Source organism: Doryrhamphus excisus, chromosome 4 (assembly GCF_030265055.1).
Source record: "Doryrhamphus excisus isolate RoL2022-K1 chromosome 4, RoL_Dexc_1.0, whole genome shotgun sequence".
NCBI classification, from domain to species: domain Eukaryota; kingdom Metazoa; phylum Chordata; class Actinopteri; order Syngnathiformes; family Syngnathidae; genus Doryrhamphus; species Doryrhamphus excisus.
Genome location: NC_080469.1, coordinates 25,352,464 through 25,378,544, shown reverse-complemented (window position 1 = coordinate 25,378,544; position 26,081 = coordinate 25,352,464). Strand labels below are relative to the sequence as shown.

The 26,081-nt window shown below is 41.5% G+C and overlaps 3 protein-coding genes across 9 annotated transcripts in view; 2 read left to right on the top strand and 1 right to left on the bottom strand.

Moving 5' to 3' along the window:
* rasgef1ba (RasGEF domain family, member 1Ba) overlaps positions 1-838 on the top strand; it is a 45,682-nt gene extending 44,844 nt beyond the window's left edge. For both annotated transcript variants that reach the window (XM_058071814.1, XM_058071815.1), the window contains exon 14: positions 33-838. In XM_058071814.1, coding sequence (XP_057927797.1) covers positions 33-57 — 25 coding nt within the window. In that variant the 3' untranslated portion in view covers positions 58-838. The remainder of the gene's footprint in view (positions 1-32) is intronic.
* On the top strand, positions 379-19,173 carry prkg2 (protein kinase cGMP-dependent 2). 6 transcript variants are annotated; one of them, XM_058071811.1, is made up of 19 exons: positions 379-526; positions 2,512-2,959; positions 4,709-4,875; positions 5,162-5,275; positions 5,359-5,464; positions 6,859-6,922; positions 7,325-7,402; positions 7,933-8,027; positions 8,210-8,278; positions 9,966-10,064; positions 10,121-10,274; positions 10,342-10,478; positions 11,970-12,059; positions 12,130-12,271; positions 12,343-12,506; positions 12,571-12,693; positions 12,787-12,849; positions 12,944-13,010; positions 13,077-19,173. In XM_058071811.1, the coding sequence occupies exons 2-19, from the start codon at positions 2,520-2,522 to the stop codon at positions 13,170-13,172; spliced, it is 2,268 nt and encodes a 755-aa protein (XP_057927794.1). In that variant the 5' UTR covers positions 379-526; positions 2,512-2,519; the 3' UTR covers positions 13,173-19,173. The 6 variants fall into 6 exon arrangements, with proteins under 6 accessions (XP_057927794.1, XP_057927791.1, XP_057927790.1 ...); XM_058071808.1 differs by lacking the exon at positions 379-526 and adding an exon at positions 1,945-2,069; XM_058071807.1 differs by lacking the exon at positions 379-526 and adding an exon at positions 1,959-2,069 and having other exon boundaries at positions 2,463-2,959; positions 10,124-10,274.
* bmp3 (bone morphogenetic protein 3) lies at positions 16,452-24,274 on the bottom strand. The gene is made up of 3 exons (XM_058071816.1): positions 23,543-24,274; positions 20,879-21,801; positions 16,452-19,120 (listed from the first exon to the last, which is right to left on the bottom strand). The coding sequence occupies exons 1-3, from the start codon at positions 23,805-23,807 to the stop codon at positions 18,929-18,931; spliced, it is 1,380 nt and encodes a 459-aa protein (XP_057927799.1). The 5' UTR covers positions 23,808-24,274; the 3' UTR covers positions 16,452-18,928.
* Positions 24,275-26,081: the final 1,807 nt, after the last annotated feature.

The following is a 26,081-nucleotide window of genomic DNA, read 5'->3' as shown; positions in this document are numbered from 1 at the left end:
AACAATATAAAAATGAATATCTGTCCCTATAGATCCACTCTGCTAAATCGTGTTTGAAGACCAAAAGACGAGCTGTCATCTTCTTAAAAGTATCCTCCATGTTGCCGAGGAAAGGACAATCCAATCTCGAGTTGGCTGACTTTGTGTTGTTGTTTCCATGACAACGTGTGTTTTTGACCACACCCATCTTTGTAAGACTTTCTGGACTTTTCTACGCAAGGGAGCTGTCTCTTTAAGTGGGCGGGGCTTATTTTTTCCCTCTTTTTCTCTCTCTCCGCCCACCAGGTTACGCGTTAGCTGCGGGTTAGCTAACACAAGCTAGTAGCTGCTCTTCGTTCTGTTTGTGTCATTTCCTTTTCATCAACGTTTTGTTGTTTTTTTGACGCACAAAATGCGCTGGCTGCATTTTGTAAAGACTCCATGGCGTGTTAGTTTCCTCTGAGTCCGAGGAGATGATAAAATATGCTCTTTTTAGCAACTTTGTGCTAACTTTAAAGAGGATTGTGCTCGTGCTTCCCCCTGCTGGGTAAGTGAGAACGGTGCGTGTTTGTTCACCCCTGTGAGTCCATGTAATTACATCAAAAGTTTTATTTATGCATTTGTGTCACGCCAGTATTTGCGTTTGTTGTGTTATTTAATTTGAAGTATTATTTCACGTTCACATTCGTTAGATACTTTTATTTGGAAAGCTCAAGAGTATGACGTTTTTGACTGACTTTGACGCTATTGTAAATACATGATGGTCATCGTACTTATATAATTATGTGTATTTGTTCATCCATCACACGCTTATACACGGAGTAGCTGTTATGAAGTTAATAAAGGTACTTTGACATGACTGATTGTGTCGTGATTATTGAGTAAAAAGGCGTTATAAATGTAAATAGTCGGCTGTTTCTGTAGTGTTGCTTACAATTGACGCGTATCTGGCGCCACCTTTTGGTCAAATGAAGGCATTGCAGATGACTGGCGACTAGCTTAGTTTTCAGGCGCTGTATTAAAAGTCAATGGCTTTAGTTTTTTTTTTTTTTTTTTTTGCTGTGATCTTTAAAAATCCAGGAAGTAACATTTAAACGACATTCAAGAGGTCAAATGCAGCTGATGTCAATTTAGAAAAAAAAGTTAGCACAGCATTGACATTTGTTTCCAGGCAAATCACGTGACTGCTTCGATTGGGTTCCAAGAATTGTGCTTTTTTTTTTTTTTTTTTTTTTTTACGCAGGACCTTCCTGCAAAAAGCATCAATGGCAACAATGGCGGACAGAAAGGACCTTTAAGGATCATAGCTGTGATATTTCTACATTTCTAAGGAAATGAACCACTTTATTATGATTATTAATCCGCCTGTGTGATATTATATTGGTGTTTTTATTGATCATGTGACCTGTCTGCCTTTGCAGCACGCCATCTTTGTCATCATTGATGAATAATACCCAAACTAAATGTTTTTTTTTACTACATAGTCGTAGTACACTTCATAGTACACTTTGTAGTACAAAGTAGGCACCAGGTGGAGCGTGCAACTTTTTTAATATGTGTACATTCTGTAATATGTACTTCAAAGTAGCAGACACTATGCACCTCGTAGTAATACTCGTAGTACTCAGTAAGGACTATGTAGTACACACAGACCACATCGTGTAAGTAACTGCAATGTACTAGGTAGTACATGCACAGCGCTGAAGTACTACTATTTAGTACTATAAGTGTGCAGTATGATTAATATGACGATGTAGTACACATATAGTACTGTGTTATGTACTATGAAGCGTTGTGTATTTATATTTGAATATATAAGAAGGTGAGGTTTTGTCTATGTTACATAAAAAATAGTACATAAAATGCACTTCGGTATGAATTGTTTTGCATGTGGACTCTCCCGTGTGCGCGCGCAGCCTCGTCACGGTGGGTGGGTGGGTTGGGGGGGGGGGCAGCAGTGCGGCGAGGAGAGGGGATGAGAGGTGCAGTGGATGGACACGGATGCACCGTTTCCTTGCCGGCGCTCGAACCCGCGACTCGTGACTGCTCGTGCTTTCATCAGGCGTCCTGCTGGCTGGCTCGTGCTGCAGGTAGGTAGAAGGTTCTGGTCACGTGAGGGAGAAGCAGGCGTTTCCGGTTTGCTCGTCATTAAATCTTTTTTTTTTTTTTTTTTTTTTTTTTTTACAAAAAAAATGTATTAGTGATATTTTAAACGTCATTGTGTTATATTTATTGATCAGATGACCTGTCAAAATAAAAGCGTGTGACACTCACCAGGAGTAAGCTCCAGTCCAAGCTGGCATCCGGAGTGGGAACAACAGCGGGATTGTTCTCGGACATTCCGTGCACGCCACTGACACGCTCCCAAGTGTGTGTGTGTATGTGTTTGTGCGTTTGTGTAAGTTGGTACTTTTATTTTGAAGCTGCTCGCACTGATTGATGGCGTAACCTGACACTTCCTGTCCTGTGAATTATTCATGGAGAAGATCCCAGGGTTCCCGCTCGTGTTGATGTCATGTCTCCCATCGCCAGGCGGGACGATGGGGAACAGATCCATGAAGGAAAAGCGCTACCAAGGCGGCCCCGGCTCCAAAGAACGCACCCGTGCCTTCAAGAACCCATCTCTGGATCTCCTGTGGTCCCGCGTGGAAGAGCTGGAGCGGGAGGTCCGCAGGAGGGATGAGGAGCTGGATGCCAAAGAGCAGCTTCTCAAAGGTCTCCGGGAGCAGCTGGCGGTGCAGGAACAGGGTCTGAACCGCCTCAGAGAAGAACTGCAGAACAAGCGAGTGGAGAAGAACCAAAATGCGGACGGTCCTGGCGGGAAGGGCAGCCCCTGCCTCGGGATGCGCATCAAGGGGACCCCCAACAGGAGGAAGGGGGCCAAAGCCGGAGTGTCGGCCGAACCCTCATCCAGAACCTACGACTCCAGCGACCTGCCCGCATTCTCTTTTGAGAAGGCCCGGGTACCCAAAGAGTCCAGGTGAGATACGCCAACCTCGTTCCTGATGTGGCTATCCTGAAGTCCTTGATCCTCATAGGTGACTTTACCAAAGTCCTTGTTCCTGACTGAGCTCTCATCAGGTACTCCAAGTCACTTACATAACCTGAACCCTAAATGTAACCCTAACCCACTTCTAGTTATACGAGACCAGGGGACCGGGGATTTTGCAGCAAGGCGGACTGGATCAGGCCTGGACCTGCAAAAGATTCAGTCTGAGTCCGGGGTTAAGGGTCCCAATAAAGGGTTAACAGAATTACACTAGCTAGCCTAACTCCTAACCCTAGTCCTTGACCGTACCCCTAACCCTAGTCCCTGACTGTACCCCTAAACATAGTCTCTGACTGTACCCCTACCTAACCCTAGACCCTGACCGTACTCCTTAACCTAGTCCCTGACCGTACCCCTAACCCTAGTCCCTGACCGTACCCCTTAACCTAGTCCCTGACCGTACCCCTAACTCTCGTCCCTGACCGTACCCCTAACTCTAGTCCCTGACCGTACCCCTAACCCTTGACCCTGACTGTACCCCTAAACCTAGTCCCTGACTGTACCTCTAAACCTAGTCCCTGACTGTATCCCTAACCCTTGACCCTGACTGTACCCCTAAACCTAGTCCCTGACCTTACCCCTAAACCTAGTCCCTGACTGTACCCCTAACTTTAGTCCCTGACTGTACCCCTAACCCTAGTCCCTGACTGTACCCCTAACTTTAGTCCCTGACTGTACCCCTAACCCTAGTCCCTGACTGTACCCCTAACTTTAGTCCCTGACTGTACCCATAACCCTAGTCCCTGACCGTACCCTTAAACCTAGTCCCTGACCATACCCCTAACCCTAGTCCCTGACCGTACCCCTTACCCTAGTCCCTGACCGTACCCCTAACCCTAGTCCCTGACCGTACCTTTAACTCTAGTCCCTGACCGTACCCCTAAACCTAGTCCCTGACCGTACCCCTAACCCTAGTCCCTGACCTTACCCCTAAACCTAGTCCCTGACTGTACCCCTAACTTTAGTCCCTGACTGTACCCCTAACCCTAGTCCCTGACTGTACCCCTAACTCTAGTCCCTGACCGTACCCCTAACCCTAGTCCCTGACGTACCCCTAACCCTAGTCCCTGACGTACCCCTAACCCTAGTCCCTGACCGTACCCCTAACCCTAGTCCCTGACCGTACCCCTAACCCTAGTCCCTGACCGTACCCCTAACTCTAGTCCCAGACCGTACCCCTAACCCTAGTCCCTGACCGTACCCCTAACTCTAGTCCCAGACCGTACCCCTAACCCTAACCATGAACCAAAGTCCTTGCCCATGACATGTGACTGTCCCCGAAGTCCCTCTTCCCGACAAGTGACTTCCCCAAAGTCCTTGTTTCTGATACATGACTTCGACAAAGACCTTGTCCTTGACAAAGTCCTTCTCCCTGGCTTTAGCAGAGCCTTCATCCCTGAGTCCTAGTTCCCGACAGGTGTCAAGTCTTGTAGGCAGATGTTATGATGCTTTTTAAAGAAAATCATTAGCGGAAGTAATTCAGAGGCTGCGACGACTCATCTTCTCACAGGAGCCAAAATATTTTTCACACCGTGCTGAGTCACGAAGACGTGGGCGTCATGGCGACGACCAACATTAACTAAGGAAAAACTGGTCGTGGAACCTTACCTTTGGGAATGAGTAGAGAGAACCGGGATCAGGATCAGACCTGGGTGGCTAACACATGTGTGTTTTCGTTAGCGTGAAGAAGCAGCTGGTGGAGGCCCTGAACAAGAACCAGTACCTGAAGCGCCTGGAGGTGCAGCAGCTCCGAGACATGGTGGACTGCATGTACCAGCGCACCTACCAGCAGGGGGACTACGTGGTCCAGCAGGGGGAACCGGGCCACCATTTGTTTGTCCTGGCAGGTACTGCCGCTAACGCCCACTTTTATTTATTTTAATCACAGTCATTATTTCCTCCTTTGACTTCCTGTCGTCTTTGTTACCGTGACAACCATGTCCGGCTACGTTAGCAGGTTAGCGTAGGAAGTGTTGCGTACTTAAAGGGGACATGATTATGTAATATTGACCCAATGAGCGCCACCGTCGGTCGGATGATGCTTTTTCGTTGAAATACTCGGATAACGTGACGCATGAGTGTGTGCTGCGTTCGAGTGCGTGTGCATAACGCGGTAATCAATGGTGTGCTCAGATGGAAAGTTGGACGTGTTTCAGCACGAGAAGCTGCTGTCGTCGATCGGCGTGTGGACGGCGTTTGGAGAGTTAGCCATCCTCTACAACTGCACCCGCACGGCCTCAGTGCGAGGTAAACACGGCCGACGCGTACGCCATCTTTTTTTTTTTTTCCATTCCATCCTAACCTAGCCTTGTCCCGAACCCCCAACACAGCCGTGAACAAAGTGCGGACATGGACTTTGGACCGCGAGGTGTTCCAGAACATCATGAGGCGCACGGCCGAGACACGGCACGAACAGTACCGCAACTTCCTGCGAAGGTTAGTGTTGGCTCCGCATCTGCGTGCTGGTCTACAACTGTGACTAAAGACCTTCCACTTGGAACACAGACGCCATCTTGCTTTGAATTCATCTCTCATAAACACCTTGTTTCATTATGGGTCACCTTCCTGGGGCCTGGCTGAGGGGCTCAGCCACCAGGCCAAGGGTGGAAGTTTCCTGATCATTGGAGAACACTTTGGAGAACACTTGGAACATTACTTGATTATCCAAACAACTTAAAGTGACCAATATTAAGGATGATGGATGGATGGATGGATGGATGAATGAGGGATGAATGAATGATGGATGAATGAATGATGGGTGGATGGATGGATGAATGACGGATGGATGGATGGATGAATGATGGATGGATTGATGGATGAATGATGGATGGGTGGATGGATGAATGATGGATGGATGAATGATGGGTGGGTGGATGGATGGATGATGGGTTTATGCATGGATGGATGGATGAATGATGGATGGATGGATGATGGGTGTATGGATGGATGGATGAATGATGGATGGGTGGATGGATGGATGAATGATGGATGGATGAATGGATGAATGATGGGTGGATGGATGAATGATGGATGGATGGATGAATGATGGGTGGATGGGTGGATGGATGGATGAATGATGGATGGATGGATGGATGGATGAATGATGGATGGATGGATGAATGATGGGTGGATGATGGATGGATGGATGAATGATGGGTGGATGAATGATGGATGGATGAATGACGGATGGATGGGTGGATGGATGGATGAATGATGGATGGGTGGATGGATGGATGAATGATGGATGGGTGGATGGGTGGATGGATGGATGGATGGATGAATGATGGGTGGGTGGATGGATGGATGATGGGTGTATGCATGGATGGATGGATGAATGATGGGTGGATGGATGGAGGGATGGATGAATGATGGATGGATGGTGGATAGATGGATGGATGAATGGATGAATGGATGAATGGATGAATGGATGAATGGATGAATGGATGAATGGATGAATGGATGAATGGATGAATGATGGATGGATGAATGATGGATGGGTGGATGGATGGATGGATGGATGATGGATGGATGGGTGGATGGATGATGGATGGATGGATGGATGATGGATGGATGGATGGATGGATGAAGGATGGGTGGATGGATGGATGGATGGATGATGGATGGATGGATGGATGGATGATGGATGGATGGATGGATGGATGGGTGGATGGATGGATGGATGGATGGATGGGTGGATGGATGGATGGATGGATGATGGATGGATGGATGAATGATGGATGGATGGATGGATGGCACATATAATTTAGCTCCAAATACTCTCCTGTACTTGAACACCATTTATTTATGTCTTCTTTTGTCTTTTGCATCAGCGTGTCACTGCTGGCTAATCTGCCCGACGACAAGCTTGGCAAAATAGTTGACTGTCTGGAAGTGGTGAGTTCTTCTTTATTTTTACCTGTTATGTTTTATCATTGAGGGGGGTGTCGATTGGCAAAAACTGACAATTCCAAGCCACTCTGCCGCCATGGTGTGACAGGAAGGACGCTAACGATCCCTTAGGGCACATCTGGGAATGTCAGGAGAGTATTTGCACTTTGTGTCCTGAAACAGCAAACATTTGTCCGAGCTGGGCGTCGGCTTTGTCGTTCAGATGGACGACGGCTGGAGTGTAAACAAGCTCCGCCTCCTCCAGATTTAGAGGACATGGAAATGGTTGCTTAGGGTTTTAAAATACAAATCCTCACATTAACCTTCACTTTAACTTTAGCCTAAACCCTTTATGAAAGGTCAAACTGGGGTTTAACCCCCCCTCTTCCTGCTCTTCCTGTATTGTAGGAATACTACAACAAAGGTGAGTACGTCATCAGGGAAGGAGAGGAGGGCAGCACCTTCTACATCATCGCCCAGGGAAAGGTACTTATGTACTGTGTATATCAATAACTACAATACTACTGTATCACCTGAGAGCTGTGTGTACTGTGTACTACTTCACCGTCTCCTGATTGACTGCAGGTGTACTTAATGGAGTGGCCGGTAGTTGACGTTTTTATGGCACAATATGTTGTAAAAGTTGGTGTGTAGCTTACCAGCTGCCTGCTATAACCTGACACCGCCCGGGGGTTTGGGGGATTGGGGGGCTGGGGGTCCTGTGGGGGTTGTTGTCAGGGGGCTTTCGAAATGCCATTACGAGCTAGTGTGTTAGCGCTACACGAGAGACCAATACAGGAAATGGCCACACCGCCCCCAACCTCATCATTGATCACCACAAAGAGGCAAAAACACAGGAAGTTGGGGTCACTCAAGGTTGGGGGGTGGGGTGGGGGGGGCAAAACACATGCTGCTTGTTACTGCGATGATGTCATCTCAACAACTGACGCCATCTTGGATGTTGATCAGTTACTTCATCAATCAGGGATATTTGCACTAAAAGTGTGTCCACACAGGTGAAGGTGACCCAGACCACCGACACCCACAAGACCCCCCAGGTCATCAACACACTGCACAAGGGGGACTACTTTGGAGAGAAAGCTCTCATCAGGTACTCCAAGTTCCCTGACCGTACCCCTAACTCTAGTCCCTGACCGTACCCCGAACCCTAGTCCCTGACCGTACCCCGAACCCTAGTCCCTGACCGTACCCCAAACCCTAGTCCCTAACCCGTACTCTTAATCCTAATTCCAGGATTAATTAGCTACTATGTTTGTTTTGTGTCTCCTTCAGCGATGACGTCAGGTCTGCTAACATCGTTGCCGACGACGACGGTGTGGAGTGTCTGGTCGTGGACCGAGAGTGAGTGCCTTTGGCGTACATAACGTCTATGCTACTAGGCTTGGGTTTTCATGGCGTTTTGTGTTACCATGTTTCGTGTTATGGCGTTTTGTGTTACCATGTTTTGGCATTTTGTGTTACCATGTTTCGTGTTATGGCATTTTGTGTTACCATGTTTCGTGTTATGGCGTTTTTTGTTACCGTGTTTTGTGTTATGGCGTTTTTTGTTACCGTGTTTTGGCATTTTGTGTTACCATGTTTCGTTTTATGGCATTTTGTGTTACCATGTTTCGTGTTATGGCGTTTTTTGTTTCAGTGTTTTGTGTTATGACGTTTTGTGTTACCATGTTTTGTGTTATGGTGTTTTGTGTTACCGTGTTTTGTGTTGTGGCGTTTTGTGTTACCGTGTTTTGTGTTATGGCGTTTTGTGTTACCATGTTTTGCTTTATAGCGTTTTGTGTTACCATGTTTTGTGTAACAGCGTTTTGTGTTACGGTGTTTTGTGTTACCATGTTTTGTGTTATGGCATTTTGTGTTACCATGTTTCGTGTTACAGCGTTTTGTGTGACCATGTTTTGTTTATGGCGTTTTGTGTTACCATGTTTTGTGTTATGACGTTTTGTGTTACCATGTTTTGGCGTTTTGTGTTACCATGTTTTGTGTTATGGCATTTTATGTTAGCGTGTTTTGTTTATGGCGTTTTGGGTTACCATGTTTTGTGTAACGGCGTTTCGTGTTACCATGTTTTGTGTTACGGCGTTTTGTGTTACCATGTTTTGTGTTACGGCGTTTTGTGTTACCATGTTTTGTGTTATGGCGTTTTGTGTTACCATGTTTTGCTTTATAGCGTTTTGTGTTACCATGTTTTGTGTAACAGCGTTTTGTGTTACGGTGTTTTGTGTTACCATGTTTTGTGTTATGGCATTTTGTGTTACCATGTTTCGTGTTACAGCGTTTTGTGTGACCATGTTTTGTTTATGGCGTTTTGTGTTACCATGTTTTGTGTTATGGCATTTTATGTTAGCGTGTTTTGTTTATGGCGTTTTGGGTTACCATGTTTTGTGTAACGGCGTTTTGTGTTACCATGTTTTGTGTTACGGCGTTTTGTGTTACGGCGTTTTGTGTTACCATGTTTTGTGTTATGGCGTTTTGTGTTACCGTGTTTTTTATATGCCGTTTTGTGTTACCGTGTTTCGTGTTACAGCGTTTTGTGTTACCATGTTTTGTTTATGGCGTTTTGTGTGACCATGTTTCGTGTTATGGCGTTTTGTGTTACCATGTTTTGTGTTACGATGTTTTGTGTTACGGTGTTTTGTGTTACGGTGTTTTGTGTTACCGTGTTTTGTGTTACCGTGTTTCGTGTTACAGCGTTTTGTGTTACCATGTTTTGTTTATGGCGTTTTGTGTGACCATGTTTCGTGTTATGGCGTTTTGTGTTACCATGTTTTGTGTTACGATGTTTTGTGTTACGGTGTTTTGTGTTACGGTGTTTTGTGTTACCGTGTTTTGTGTTACCGTGTTTTGTGTTACCATGTTTTGTTTATGGCGTTATTTGTATTATGGTGACATTTTGTGTTATAACAATTCATGTTACAGCATTTAGTTCCAAGGTCTGAAGCTTTGTGTTATGACATTTTGTGTTAAAAAAATGTGAAAAAAAAGTGAAACGTGAAATTGAAATGATGTGTTGTATTCCTATTCTTTACAGGACGTTTGACCAGACGGTGGGAACGTTCAACGAGCTCCAGAGTTACCTTCAAGGCTACGTGGCCACGCTGGATCGTGACGACAAGAAGAGACACGCCAGGTGAGGCCACATTGGGAACCCCTTGGAGAACACGTACCTGTGTCCTCATCTCCCAGCAGGAGATCCCTGTCTCGCCACCAAAGCCAGCCTTTGCCTCCAGACGTCCTCCAACTGAAGAACATGGTGGCCGCTTTCACGCCATCCAGACCCTTTGACCACTTGGAGGTGGTCGCCACGCTCGGCGTGGGAGGATTTGGGCGAGTGGAACTGGTAAACACAAAAACAACAAAAACATCACACGACAAAACACCATCACTTCCTGTCACGTGACCTGCAGGTGAGGGTGAAGGGCAAGGACGTGTCCTTTGCGCTGAAGGTCATCAAGAAGAAGCATGTGGTGGACAACAGGCAGGAAGAGCACATCCACTCCGAGAGGAGGATCCTGTCTGAGGCGCGATCGCCGTTTGTCGTCAAGTCAGTCCTACTTCCTGCTCTTTTGGAAAACGTAGCTACGCCGTAAGCTCAGCAGGGAAGCTAAGAACCTGTACGGAAACATTAGCACACGATACCCTTGAAGCTTGATGAAATATCGGGACCCCTGATAGTAGAGTTCCAAAACCGCTGAGCGTCTGGACTCGATGCCTTGCTCACCCACGGGTAAATGGCGTTAGGCCAAACATTGGAAGGAAATGTATTTCGTGATAAACCTGATCATATCTTCCATATCTTTCATATGATATCCAAGTCCACAATGGTAGACTTTCAAAAACGCTAAACATGTTTGGTGTTACGGCATTGTGTGTTACCATGTTTTGTGTTATGGTGGTTTGTGTTACCGTGTTTTGCTTTATGATGTTTTGTGTTACCATGTTTTGTGTTACTGTGTTTTGCTTTATGCCGTTTTGTGTTACCGTGTTTGTGTTATGTTGTTTTGTGTTACCATGTTTCGGTGAATGGCGTTTTGTGTTACCGTTTTTTGTGTTATGGCGTTTTGTGTTACCATGTTTCGTGTTATGGCATTTTGTGTTACCATGTTTCGTGTTATGGTGTTTTGTGTTACCGTGTTACCATGTTACATGTTATGACATTTTGTGTTACCGTGTTACCATGTTACATGTTATGGCATTTTGTGTTACCATGTTTCGTGTTATAGCGATTGGTGTTACCATGTTTCGTGTTATGGTGTTTTGTGTTACCGTGTTACCATGTTACATGTTATGACATTTTGTGTTACCGTGTTACCATGTTACATGTTATGGCATTTTGTGTTACCATGTTTCGTGTTATAGCGATTGGTGTTACCATGTTTCGTGTTATGGTGTTTTGTGTTACCATGTTACATGTTATGACATTTTGTGTTACCGTGTTACCATGTTACATGTTATGGCATTTTGTGTTACCATGTTTCGTGTTATAGCGATTGGTGTTACCATGTTTCGTGTTATGGTGTTTTGTGTTACCGTGTTTTCTTTATGGCGTTTTGTGTTACCGTGTTACCATGTTACATGTTATGGCATTTTGTGTTACCGTGTTACCATGTTACATGTTATGGCATTTTGTGTTACCATGTTTCGTGTTATAGCGATTGGTGTTACCATGTTTCGTAATATGGCGTTTTGTGTTACCATGTTTCGTGTTATGGTGTTTTGTGTTACCGTGTTTTCTTTATGGCGTTTTGTGTTACCATGTTACCATCTTACATGTTATGGCATTTTGTGTTACCATGTTTCATGTTATAGCGATTGGTGTTACCATGTTTCGTATTATGGCGTTTTGTGTTACCATGTTTCGTGTTATGGCGTTTTGTGTTACCGTGTTTTCTTTATGGCGTTTTGCGTTTCCATGTTTCGTGTTATGGCGTTTTGAATATGATTATGTAAAAACGCTAAGCATGACATTGTCCATCTGTGCTGCAACGTTCCACTCTTACCAGAATGTCCTCTTTGTGCGGTTCCTCCATCCCAGACTGTACAGGACCTTCCGAGATAACAAGTACGTGTACATGCTCCTGGAGGCGTGTCTGGGAGGAGAAGTTTGGAGTCTTCTCAGAGACAGGTGGGCCTGATCTCAGCGGCCCATGGAGATGGAGTGGACCATCCTCTAACAGGACTTCTGTGGTCCTCAGGGGGAGTTTCGATGAGCCCACAGCCAAGTTCTGTGTGGGCTGCGTCACCGAGGCCTTTGACTACCTGCATCGCAAAGGGATCCTCTACCGAGACCTGAAGCCTGAGAACCTCATGTTGGACTCTGAGGGCTATGTCAAGCTGGTGAGCGGACCACCAGAAGGAGACACCACCTCCAGGACTTTGGAGTTTTCACTGCTTCGTCTCAATCCCAGGTGGACTTCGGCTTTGCTAAGAAGATCCGGAGCGGCCAGAAGACCTGGACCTTCTGCGGGACTCCGGAGTACGTCGCCCCGGAAGTCATCCTCAACAAGGGCCACAACTTCAGCGTGGATTTCTGGTCGCTGGGAATCCTGGTCTATGAGCTCCTCACTGGCAGGTGTGTGTGCTCCTCGAGGGTTCCTCGACAACAAAACATGTTAACCGCCACTTCCTGCCCGCAGCCCCCCCTTCACAGGAAGTGACCAGATGATGACGTACACCTTCATCCTGAAGGGGATTGAGAAGATGGACTTTCCCAAGAAGATAACCAAGAGGCCGGATGACCTCATACGCAAGCTGTGCAGGTAAGTTAGAACGTTGTAGAAGATCCGAGCTAGTCTAGAGTTTTTGGAAACCGGAAGGATCCTACAGAACTTTTCTTGATGGTTTTTCCACAGGAGAAATCCGTCCGAGCGACTGGGCAACTTGAAAAGTGGACTCAGTGACATCAAGAAGCACAGGTGAGATGTTCTCCACTGGAGTCAGATGTTCTCCACAGGAATGCGGTTCATACCTTCAAAGACACGCATGCCAACGAATCCAACGTGTCTACAGGTGGTTCAACGGCTTCAACTGGGCGGGGCTTAAGGCCAGGACGCTCCCGTCGCCGCTCAAGAGAAACGTAAGCAAAAACCGAAGAAGACTTCGGAAAAAGTCCATACGGAATGCTCTCCTGTGTTGTGTTTAGGTGAGCGGTCCCACGGATTACAGCCACTTTGACGTTTATCCTGCCGATGAAGACTGTCCTCCTGACGAGCTCTCCGGCTGGGACTTGGACTTCTGAGACATTTTACTTCTGTTCTTGTGTTACATCCGAAACATTGAACTGATGTTCACGCGTCCTCGTCGGCCATGTTTCATTTGACTGCGTTTTCACCTTTTCGTTCCGATGTTTCGAGTGAGGATTTTTGTTTTTCACGTTTTTGTTACGCCGTTTCATGTGACAGCTTTTTGTGTTACAATGTTTCGTGTTGCGACGCTCTTGTGTTACGGTGTTTCAGCATTTTCGTTCCGATGTTTCACGTTATGTTACGTTATGTTACGTTATGTTACGTTATGTTACGTTATGTTACGTTATGTTACGTTATGTTACGTTATGTTACGTTATGTTACGTTATGTTACGTTATGTTACGTTATGTTACGTTATGTTACGTTATGTTACGTTATGTTACGTTATGTTTCGTGTTCCTTTTGTGTTCCAACATGTTTGATTCATGTTACGACATTTGTGTTACAACGTTTCATTTGGCAACGTATTGTGTTACAATGTTTTGTGTTACGACGCTCTGTGTTACGGTGTTTCAGCTTCTGTTTTCAGGTTACGACATTTTCATTCAGATGTTTCATGTTATGTTACGACATGGCGTTTGTCGTAACATAACGTGCTTGTTGTAACATTTCGTGTTACGGCGTTTCACAGCTTCCGCTTTCACATTATGACATTTTCGTTGCGATGTTTCACGTTATGTTACGTTATGTTTCGTGTTCCTTTTGTGTTCCAACATGTTTGTGTCATGTTACGACATTTGTGTTACAACGTTTCATTTGGCAACGTATTGTGTTACAATGTTTTGTGTTACGGCGCTCTGTGTTACGGTGTTTCAGCTTCTGTTTTCAGGTTACGACATTTTCATTCAGATATTTCATGTTATGTTACGACATGGCGTTTGTCGTAACATAACGTGCTTGTTGTAACATTTCGTGTTACGGCGTTTCACAGCTTCCGTTTTCACATTATGACATTTTCGTTCCGATGTTTCACGTTATGTTACGTTATGTTTCGTGTTCCTTTTGTGTTCCAACATGTTTGTGTCATGTTACGACATTTGTGTTACAACGTTTCATGTGGCGACTTTTTGTGTTACAATGTTTCGTGTTACGACGCTCTTGTGTTACGGCGTTTCACCTTCCGTTTTCACATTATGACATTTTCGTTCCAATGTGTCACGTTATGTTACGTTATGTTTCGTGTTCCTTTTGTGTTCCAACATGTTTGATTCATGTTACGACATTTGTGTTGCAACGTTTCATTTGGCAACTTATTGTGTTACAATGTTTTGTGTTACGACGTTCTGTGTTACGGTGTTTCAGCTTCTGTTTTCAGGTTACGACATTTTCATTCCGATGTTTCACGTTATGTTACGACATGGCGTTTGTCGTAACATAACGTGCTTGTTGTAACATTTCGTGTTACGACGCTCTTGTGTTACGGTGTTTCACAGCTTCCGTTTTCACATTATGACATTTTCGTTCCGATGTTTCACGTTATGTTACGTTACTTTTTTGTGTTCCTTTTGTGTTCCAACCTGTTTGATTCATGTTATGACATTTGTGTTACAACGTTTCATTTGGCAACTTTTTGTGTTACAATGTGTCATGTTACGACGCTCTTGTGTTACGGCGTTTCACCTTCCGTTTTCACATTATGACATTTTCGTTCCGATGTGTCATGTTATGTTACGTTATGTTTCGTGTTCCTTTTGTGTTCCAACATGTTTGATTCATGTTACGACATTTGTGTTGCAACGTTTCATTTGGCAACTTATTGTGTTACAATGTTTTGTGTTATGACGCTCTGTGTTACGGTGTTTCAGCTTCTGTTTTCAGGTTACGACATTTTCATTCAGATGTTTCATGTCATGTTACGACATGCCGTTTGTCGTAACATAACGTGCTTGTTGTAACATTTCGTGTTACAATGTTTGAAGTTCTGTTTTTGGGTTCCGGCATTTTAGTTCTGATGTTTCATGTTGTGATATTTTTGTGTTATGGCGTTCCGTGTTCCGTTTTGTCTTGCATGTTACGACATTTGCGTTACAACGTTTCATGTGGCGACATTTTGTGTTACAATGTTTCGTGTTACGACACTCTTCTGTTTCAACTTCCGTTTTCAGGTTATGACATTTTCGTTCTGATGTTTAATGTTATGTTACAACATTTCTTGTTACAATGTTTTAAGTTCTGTTTTTGGGTTCCGACATTTTAGTTCTGATGTTTTATGTTATGATATTTTGTGTTTCATGTTCCATTTTGTGTTTCATGTTACGACATTTGTGTTACAACATTTCATGTGGCAACTTTTTGTGTTACATGTTTCATGTTACGACGTTCTGTGTTACGGTATTTCAGCTTCCGTTTTCACGTTATGACATTTTCGTTTTGATGTTTCACGTTACGTTACGACATTTCGTGTTACAATGTTTGAAGTTCTGTTTTTGGGTTCCGACATTTTAGTTCTGATGTTTTATGTTATGATATTTTGTGTTCCGTTTTGTGTCCCAACATGTTTGTGTCATGTTACAACATTTGTGTTACAACATTTCATTTGGCAACTTATTGTGTTACAGTGTTTTGTAACACGTCATAGCATGCTCTGTCTTACAGTGTTTCAGCTTCTGTTTTCAGGTTATGACATTTTCGTTCTGATGTTTCATGTTATGTTACGACATTTCATGTTACAATGTTTAAAGTTCTGTTTTTGGGTTTCGACATTTTAGTTCTGATGTTTTATGTTATATTTTGTTTCATGTTTCGACATTTGTGTTACGACATTTCATGTGACAACTTTTTGTGTTACAAAGTTTCATGTTGCGACGCTCTGTGTTACAGTATTTCAGCTTCCGTTTTCAGGATATGACATTTTTTGTTCCGATGTTTCATGTCACGGCATTTTGTGTTACGGCGTGTTACAGCCTTTTAAGCTCGAATGTTTGTGTTGACATTTTGCGTTACAAAGTTTTGGATCCCGTGTCATGTTCTGACCTTGTGGGTCAGTTTTGCGTTACGATATTTTGTGTTACGCCGTTTCGTGTTACGATGCGCCATGTTACAATGTTGTACAGTAACGGTCAAAAGTTTGGAGACACTTGACCATTTTCTACAATGAAAAAATGTCTTTAAACTTTTGACGAGAACTGAAAATGACGCTCTACTGTGTAGAAAATGTAAACAGTGTATTATAGTTTTATCTGGTATTTACAGTATTTGTTAAAAAGTTCCACGTAATAAACGATGACTTACAAAATACACAAACTACGACTCAACACGTCAGATTTAGCGTACTTTTATTTGTGTCTTTGAATGCTGTGAGTGGAAGGCGGCCATGGCGGAAAGTGGGGGGGGGGGGGGCAAGGTTACATGTCCATTGTTTTTTAAAGCCACGCCCCCTCCTTCCCTTCCCGACCACACCCCTTCTACAAGATAGACAAAATAAATAGGAGCATGTTTCCATATACAAATATACTTTATGACGCTTATTGTACAAGCAAGCGAACATTTACACAAATTTAAAAAAAAACAACCTTTCTAGGACATGCAGCGCTAAAAACACGTACAAAAAATATAGCAAAGTTACAAAAAAAAACAACATTTGACACAAAATAAATGTCTCTTATTTGAAATATACTTTTTAAAAGAATAAACACTCATTATTCTTTTTTACTAACTGATCCAGAGTCAGTCGGCAATAAAAGTTAAGGTGACGCTATAAACAAAAATAATGTACAAAAAAAGCTTGTGTTTGGTCTGTATAAATAGTTTTGGTTCTTAGCTCTAAAAAAAATCGAATAAAAAATAACACAACCTGAGGAAATGTGTGTGTGTGTGTGTGTGTGTCTGGTTGCTATGGTGACCTCATCCAATAAAAAAAAAATGTACATCATACATCAACAATGAAAGTAAAAAAAAAATCACGGAAAAGCCAAATTTAATTTTGATGAATTTTTAACAGGAGAGACAAATCATAAAAAAACTAATATATAAAATAACATAATAAAATTAAAATAAATTAAAATAAAATTTTGAGATGCGTACACTCTGAATCGGGTGTGGCCGAACTATTTCCACAAAAAAAGACAGAAAAAAAATCCAGCGTAGATACGCAAAAAAAAATTATAAAAAATTATAAAAAAATTATAATTATTATATCAACATTTCAACTTTTGCCTCTTCCTGTTTTCAGTTTTCTGCTATTTTTTTTCCTTTTTTTGCAATTTCATTATATTTTTAGAATAAGCCATTAGCCAAAAAAGGCAATTCTTCATTTTTAGCGTAACAATCAATAAAAAATGACCCGGGACGCATTTGAGGGAATTCGGGAAAAATATAATTTTTTTGTGTTTTCAACGACACAGTTTGCGTTTCGTATTCCATCACTCGATCCGACAACATTTCATGTTCAGTTTCCTGTTCCGACCTTTTAGTTCCAATGTTTGTGTTTTCGGGTTCCACGTTACGGCATTTCATGTTACGTTTCAGTTCCGAAGTTTTGAGTTCCACTTTATGGCATTTCATGTTACGTTTTGGGTTACAAGGTTTCGAATTTCATGTTATGGCATTTCATGTTACGTTTCAGTTCCGAAGTTTTGAGTTCCACGTTATGGCATTTCATGCTACATTTCAGGTTGCAAAGTTTAGAATTTCACGTTATGATATTTCATGTTACGTTTCGGGTTACAAAGTTTCAAGTTCCACGTTATGGCATTTCATGTTACATTTCGGGTTACAAAGTTTTGAGTTTCACGTTATGACATTTCATGTTATGTTTCGGGTTACAAAGTTTCAAATTTCACGTTATGGCATTTCATGTTACGTTTCGGGTTATAAAGTTTCGAGTTCCACGTTATGGCATTTCATGTTACATTTTGGGTTACAAAGTTTTGAGTTTCACGTTATGGCATTTCATGTTACGTTGCGGGTTACAAAGTTTTGAGTTTCACGTTATGGCATTTCATGTTACGTTTTGGGTTACAAGGTTTCGAATTTCACGTTATGGCATTTCATGTTACGTTTCAGTTCCGACGTTTTGAGTTCCACGTTATGACATTTCATGTTACGTTTTGGGTTACAAAGTTTTGAGTTTCACGTTATGACATTTCATGTTACGTTTCAGTTCCGAAGTTTTGAGTTCCACGTTATGGCATTTCATGTTAAGTTTCGGGTTCTGAAGTTTCGAATTCCGGATTATGGCATTTCATGTTACGTTTCAGGTTACAAAGTTTCGAGTTCCACGTTATGGCATTTCCTGTTACATTTCGGGTTACAAAGTTTTGATTTCTGCGTAATGGCATTTCATGTTACATTTCGGGTTACCGATATTTCATATTACGACATTTTGTGTTTTTCCGTTTGTTGTTACAACACGACAGTGTTACGCTGTGTAACGCTTGGTGTTACAATGTTATGTGTTACGACATTTTGTGTTTTGGCATTTCAACGCATTTTTGTTTCTGTGATGTTTAATTTGGAATCCATGATTGATGGTCGGGACCCAAACAAAGAAGAGGAAGAGGCGTCGCCGCTGAGGAGGAGTACCACGCCCCCTGGGGGTGTCAGTTCAAACTGAAGCAAGGTGACCGTTCTAATCCTAAAATCTTTCCTTCAGCGTTCCTCCTGGTTCCTCACAACCGGCGGAGTTGTGACTTTCCACCGCGGCCCCGCCCCCAGATCGGACCCGCTCCTTCCTGCCAGAGTTTCCATGACGACAGAAAGCAGGAGGGTGCGGAATGTGTGGGTGGGGTGACGGGGGTGTACAAAGACAACTATCTGCACGCGCACGAGTCCACGGTCATGTTGGGGTAGACCTTGAGGACCACGTTCTTGTCCTCGTCGAAGAAGAGGATGCTGAGCGACGACATCTTCTCCGGAACGCAGCACGGCTCCGGGATGCCCGGGACCACGCCCACCGCCCGCACGATGCTCTGGATGGTGGCGTGGTTCGACGGCTTCAAGGCCTGGAAAGAAAACAAGCGATGCTAAAATGTTAGCTGTTTTTTTTTTAAATGATTATGATCAACCATAATAATAAATAATAAATACTAATAACAATATTTAATTCAATGTTATGTATTATTTCATTACTTATTTACTTTTGTTTATTAATATGTGATATATTATGCATAAATATGTACAGCTATTTCAGCTATAATACGTATAAATTAATAAATATTATTATTATAAACTATTAAAAATAAATTATTTAATTATAAATTAATAAAAATTTTAATTATAAATTATTATTATGAAAATTACTACTACTACTACTGCTAATTATTAATTATTATTATAATAATTGTTTTAAATAAAATAAATACAAATTATTGATATTAATATACAAATAATACATTAATATTATTTAATTTATTAGCAATTATAATACAGAATAATTATTATATAATTGGACAATTTTATAAACGTACATTATTATTATTAAATTTATTATCAATTATAATACAGAATAATAATAATTATTATATAATTATACATTTTTATAAACTTATTATTATTAACTAGTATTGCATGTGAGCTAAAATTCTCATACAAAAAATAATTATTATTATTAAATTTACTAGCAATTATAATAAAGAATAATACTAATTATTATATAATTATATTTTTTATACACTTACATTATTATAATTATTATTACTATTACCTAGTATTGCATGAGAGCTGAAATTCGCACATAAAAAAAGAATACTGTACATCACAGCCGTGTATTTTCGCCCCCTAGTGGTTGTGAGCAGCACCGTTCATATCATTTCAGGTTACATGTCATCTGCAGCCTGACCACTAGAGGGACCCATTTCACCATCACAAGACTTCATCACATTTCCTTCATTCTTTTTAGAACTAGGAAACTTCATTTAGACCAGAAAGACGACGTATTAGCTACATGACTAACATTAGCAGATAGACCACGTAGACCAGATAGACCAGCTAGACCACATAGACCATGTAGACCAGCTAGACCACATAGACCAAATAGACGACGTAGACCAGATAGAGCCGTAGTCCAGATAGACGAGCTAGACCACATAGACCAGATAGACCATGTAGACCATGTGGACCAGATAGACCACATAGACCAAATAGACGACGTAGACCAGATAGACCCGTAGTCCAGATAGGCGATGTAGACCAGATAGACCATGTAGACCAGATAGACCATGTAGACCAGATAGACCATGTAGACCAGATAGACAACGTAGACCAGATAGACAACGTAGACCAGATAGACAACGTAGACCAGATAGACCATGTAGACCAGGTAGACCACATAGACCAAATAGACCATGTAGACCAGATAGACCAGCTAGACCAGATAGACCAAGTAGTCCAGATAGACCATGTAGACCAGATAGACCAGCTAGACCACATAGACCACATAGACCAGATAGACCATGTAGACCATGTGGACCAGATAGACCACATAGACCAAATAGACGGCATAGACCAGATAGACCCGTAGTCCAGATAGACGATGTAGACCAGATAGACCATGTAGACCAGATAGACAACGTAGACCAGATAGACCATGTAGACCAGATAGACCAGATAGACCATGTAGACCAGATAAACCCCGTAGACCAGATGTGGACTTTGTTGCAGACCCCAACTGGGACATTTGGGACGTTTCAGGTGATTTTGGAAACGAGTTCCTTGAAAGTGTAACCCCAGACCGGAAGATCTTCCCGGACCAGGGGTCTTACCTTGGCCATGGGGAACTGGCAGGACCCCGAGCAGTAGAAGGCGTCAAAAGACTTGGGCGATATAATCCACTCGCTCCAGCCGATGTCGGCAAAGTCCACCTTGAGGTAGCGGCGAGCGCAGTTCCTGGGCTGGTTCCACTGCTTCTTGCGGGCCTTCTTGATGGTCTGCTCGTCAAACTGCAGCAGGGGCATCTTGTGGTTCTTGCGGGTCTTTTTGCGGGGCCGCCGAGCCTGCTTGCTTTCCAAAGGCTGGTACGGCTCGGTCTCGTCCCAGCCGGCCGTCTCGTACGGGTACTCGGGTCCCGGCAGCTCGTTGTTCTGCAGGGGGAGCAGAACATTTACGGAACGCTTGTGTCTGGACCGTTGTTGCTGTTTTTGTTGCTGCAGTTGCTGATTGGTGCCGTTCCGCCCCCGGGGGCCCGCTTGGTCCAAAACCTCGTCGGCCGATGGGGGCTGCCTCCTGAGAGCGGCGACCACACTCTCCGGCTCAGAGATAGCCGAGTCGTTGGCGTAGACCAGGATGTAGGGCGAGCGGTCCGCCAGGAGCTCCTTCCAGGGTCGGGACCCCCTCGAGGCCACCTCGATGCCGATGAGGATCTGGTGGTGCCGCTTGGCCTGGTTGACCACGCGGGTCACGTCCTTCCACTGCCAGGAGATGAAGTCCCCGTAGCGCGTGGACGCGTTGATACGGAACTGGCCCAGAGTCCTCATTCGGTCCCCCTCGGGGGCAAAGCTCCAGATGACCGCGTGCACGTGGCTGTGCCGGCGGGGGCCGTGACGGGTGCAGGCCGGGCACCTGGGGCGGGTCTGGCTGCTGTTCTGGAGGTCCCCGATGTAGTAGTGTAACGTGGCCGACAGCACGTCCTCCGACTTGGTCAGCGACGTCAGGTTGAAGATCTGCAGCTGCTTCCCGTTGATGACACCTGCAAGCGCCAACACGTTACTTACGACGCCCAGGACCCGGGACCCGGGACCCTGGACCAGGTACCAGAACCGACACACATGACATTTTATATGTTCATAAATCATACTTAAAAGAGTTTAAAATGTCATGAAATAACACATTTAACATTTTAATAATCACTTTCATTGTCTGATAAACTTAAAAAACACTAGAAATTACAATAAAAATTATATTAAAATATTTTTATTCAATAAAAAAAACACATTTTTACTGCGCATACACAGAAAAATGTGTACCTAATGATGTGGCCGGCGGGTGCATGTCCGGTAATGGCCTCTAGGGGGCAGCAGAACGCAACAAACAAGAATTGGAAGCCGCAGTGCGACGTTAATCACGTTAATCCATCTTTAATTGTTAATAAATTATTGGAAAAATAGAGGAATAAATACTCAAGTATTTTGTAAATTATATAAGTAAATTAAGTAAATGATATAAATGTAAATAAAAGTAAATATATAATCATTTAAAATGACGATTAAAAAATAAAAATGAAAGTAGAAAATATAAAGTTTAAATAAAAATACAAAAAAATGTAATAAAAATTAAATTTGATATTAAAAATAAATGTGTATGTGTTGCAGGGAAACAATGCAAAAAATAAAAATAATAATAGAAAAATGCCAATAAAAAATAAATAAAAGTACTACTAAAAATGTATAAAATAAAAAAAATAATAAAAGTTTAAAAATATCAAATAAAAATAATAATAGAAAAATGACAATAAAATAGAAAAAAGTACAAGTAACAATTTAAATAAAAGTTTAAAAATATAAATAAAAATCACATTTAATATAAAAATAGAAATTAAGTAAAACATTTTTTTTCTTTGCAGGGAAATAATGCAAAAATGGAAATAAACATAAAAATAATTATAGAAAAATGACAATAAAATAGAAGAAAAAGTACAAATACAAATTTAAATAAAAGTTAAAAAATATCAATTAAAATCACATTTAATATAAAAAATAAAAATGAAGTAATACATTGTTTTAAACATTTTTTGTATAAATACAATTATAGAAAAATGACAATAAAATAGAAGAAAAAGTACAAATAAAAATTTAAATAAAAGTTAAAAAATATCAATTAAAATCACATTTAATATAAAAAATAAAAACGAAGTAATACATTTTTTTTTTACATTTTTTGTATAAATACAATTATAGAAAAATGACAATAAAATAGAAGAAAAAGTACAAATAAAAATGTAAATAAAAGTTAATAAATATCAATTAAAATCCCATTTAATATAAAAAATGAAGTAATACATTTTTTTTCTTTGCAAGGAAACAAAAATGGCCAGAAAAATGTAAATAAAAATATACTTAATAATAAAAATGCCAATAAAATTAGAAGTAAAAGTACAAATAAAAATTTTAATAAAAGTAAAATAAATCAAAATTTAATTGAATTGAATCTAAAAACTAAAAATGTGACATTATGACTGAAAAAGTTACCAGAATAAACGTCTAAAAGACGTTTAAAAGACGTTTAAAAGATAAAAACCGCACGACGGAACGCGGGTCCCCGACCAAAGACGAAGATCTGGTTCTTGGTCTCCTTTCAAAAGGAGCAACAGGTGGATTTCTCCTGCTGGTCACGTTTAAGGAAGCGCACCTTTGGGACGCTCGTTTACGTTTATTAGGATAGTCTCAAGCGTCAGGGGAGATGTTCCACACTAAAAGTTTCCCGTTACTCACCCCAGTGCGCCTTGAAGCTGCGGACCGTGTTCCCGTCCTTGAAGGCGAAGCCAGCCGTGTTGTACTTGGCGTAGAGCATATGCATGTGCTCCGTCACCGTGTCCCGGTCCAGCCGGTCCCGGTTCCCTTGGTCCCCTCGGTCCCCTCGGTCCCCTAAGTCAAGCTGCATCCTCCCCTCGGTAAAATCCACCTCCGTTTTCAGCATAGCGCAGAATCCTAGATGCGCGGCGCAGGTCCAAACGGAGATCAGAACCAGTAAAGCCATTCCCGGATCCGAATCAGCGACGGCGGCGAGAAAGACTACAAGAATCCCGCAAGAACCAAAAAGTGGACTCTTGCCGCACCTGAAGAGGACTTGGGAACCATCACCTTGGACACCAAGACAAGTAAGTAGTACCCCCAAAAAAAAAAAAAAAACGCTGATCCAAAAATATCAAAAAGTATAAAAATTCCCAAAATTTGGTCCAAAGAGGTCTGGACTGGATTCTGGTTCCCGGAGGTTCCAAAATGATTTGAGGAGCAGCCTGCAGTCCGTCCCGCGTCTCAGCTTTCATTGCAGCTCAAGCATGTTGAGCTCCGTATTATAAGGCTTGTGGGACCAGCTGGGTATTCCTCACACACACACACACACACACACATGCCTGTACACACACACACACACACACACACACACACACACACACAGTTTCCTGTTCACTTTAATGCACAAAAAAACGACAAAAAGCAGCTGATTTCTCCGGTCAAGGACATTCCACTGATGAATCGAATAGAATTCCGTGTTTAAACTGCAACCACAAACCCCCCCCTCCACTTTATGAACCTCCCACACACACACACACACACACACACACACACACACAATCCAGCATGTGTGTGTGTGTGTGTGTGTGTGTGTGTGTGTGAAAGAAGCAGCTTATTGTCAGCATTAAAGGCTCGCCTCCTATTTATTGGGCCTGAATGGCGTTAAGTACACACATCCTGTACCATCCGGATGCTGTACTGTGCAGTGCCCCCCCCACCCCCGACCCCCTTACCCCCCCCACCCATGCCAAAACCGCCACTGACTCGCTCTTTCAGGGGAAACGACGTGAGGGTCTTTTTTTCTCCGCTCGTCAACATCTGATTGCAATAATTCCAACATGCTAACATGCTAGGTTGACTCTATCTAGCCGTGGGGGTGGGGTGGGGTGAGGTGGGGTGGGGGCGGGTGGTGTGGTGGTACAACTGTGTTTCATTCCACAACACTTCTTGGGTTACAGAAGCCCCCCACACTCCAAAAAAAAAAAAAAACGTCTAAAAATCCCTCCCACCCACCCAAAAAACAAAAAAAATAAAATAAAGATGGAGTTCCTCAAGGAGCTGCGTTTGAAAATCAGCAGTCATTTTGCAAGATTGACTTTCAATTTTACATCTTTTAATTTTGAATTTTGTTTGTTTATTTTAAAATGTAAAAAAAAATATATATTAAAATTTTTTTCAATTTTTTTTTACAAATTAAAAAAAATTAAACATTTTTAATTGAAATATATAATTTTAATTTTAAAGTAATTTTGTTTTTAATTTTTAAATTTAAAAATGTTTTTTAATTAAAGTTTTTTAAAACATTTTTAAAAATAAAAACATTTTTTTAATACAGTTAAAAAAATATATGGAAAATATCAAATAACAATCACATTTAATATACAAAATTAAAATTAAGTTAAACGTTTTTTTTTGCTTTGCAGGGAAACAATGCAAAACATTGAAATAAAAGTAAAAAAAAAGAAAAATTAATACTTTAAAATACAGTTAAAATTTAAAACTATTTTTAAAATAAAAACATTTTTAATACAGTTAAAAAAGTACAAGTAAAAATTTAAATAAAAGTTAGAAAATATAAAATAAAAATCACATTTAATATAAAAAATAAAAATTAAGTTAAACGTTTTTTTTTTGCTTTGCAGGGAAACAATGCAAAACATTGATATAAAAGTAAAAAAAAAAAGGAAAAATGTATACTTTTTTAAATACAGTTAAATGAAATTTAAAACATTTTTTAAAATAAAAAGATTTTTTAATACAGTTAAAAAAAAGTACAAGTAAAAATTTAAATAAAAGTTAGAAAATATAACATTAATATAAAAAATAAAAAATAAGTTAAACGTTTTTTTTGCTTTGCAGTGAAACAATGCAAAACATTGAAATAAAAGTAAAAAAAGAAAAGAAAAAATAATACTTTTTTTTAATACAGTTTTTTAAAACAAAATTCATGAGGAGAAATAAAGTTGAAATGTCATTTTTTTGAAGGTAATATTGTGAAAAAGAAGCCAATAAATAATATAAAATGAGGTTATGATGTAATGAGAATAAGTGGACAATATTCTGTGAAAAAAGATAAGCTAGTTGGAATAAACGACTTAAACGACTTAAGTCAATGAGGACTGAATGACGGAATGAAGAAGCAGCATCAGATGAAGTGAAAGTGTTTTGACTCGGTGGCTAAACGGCGTCTGGAGCTCCCGTCGTGCACGTTAGTGGCAAACTCATAAAAAGCCCAAAC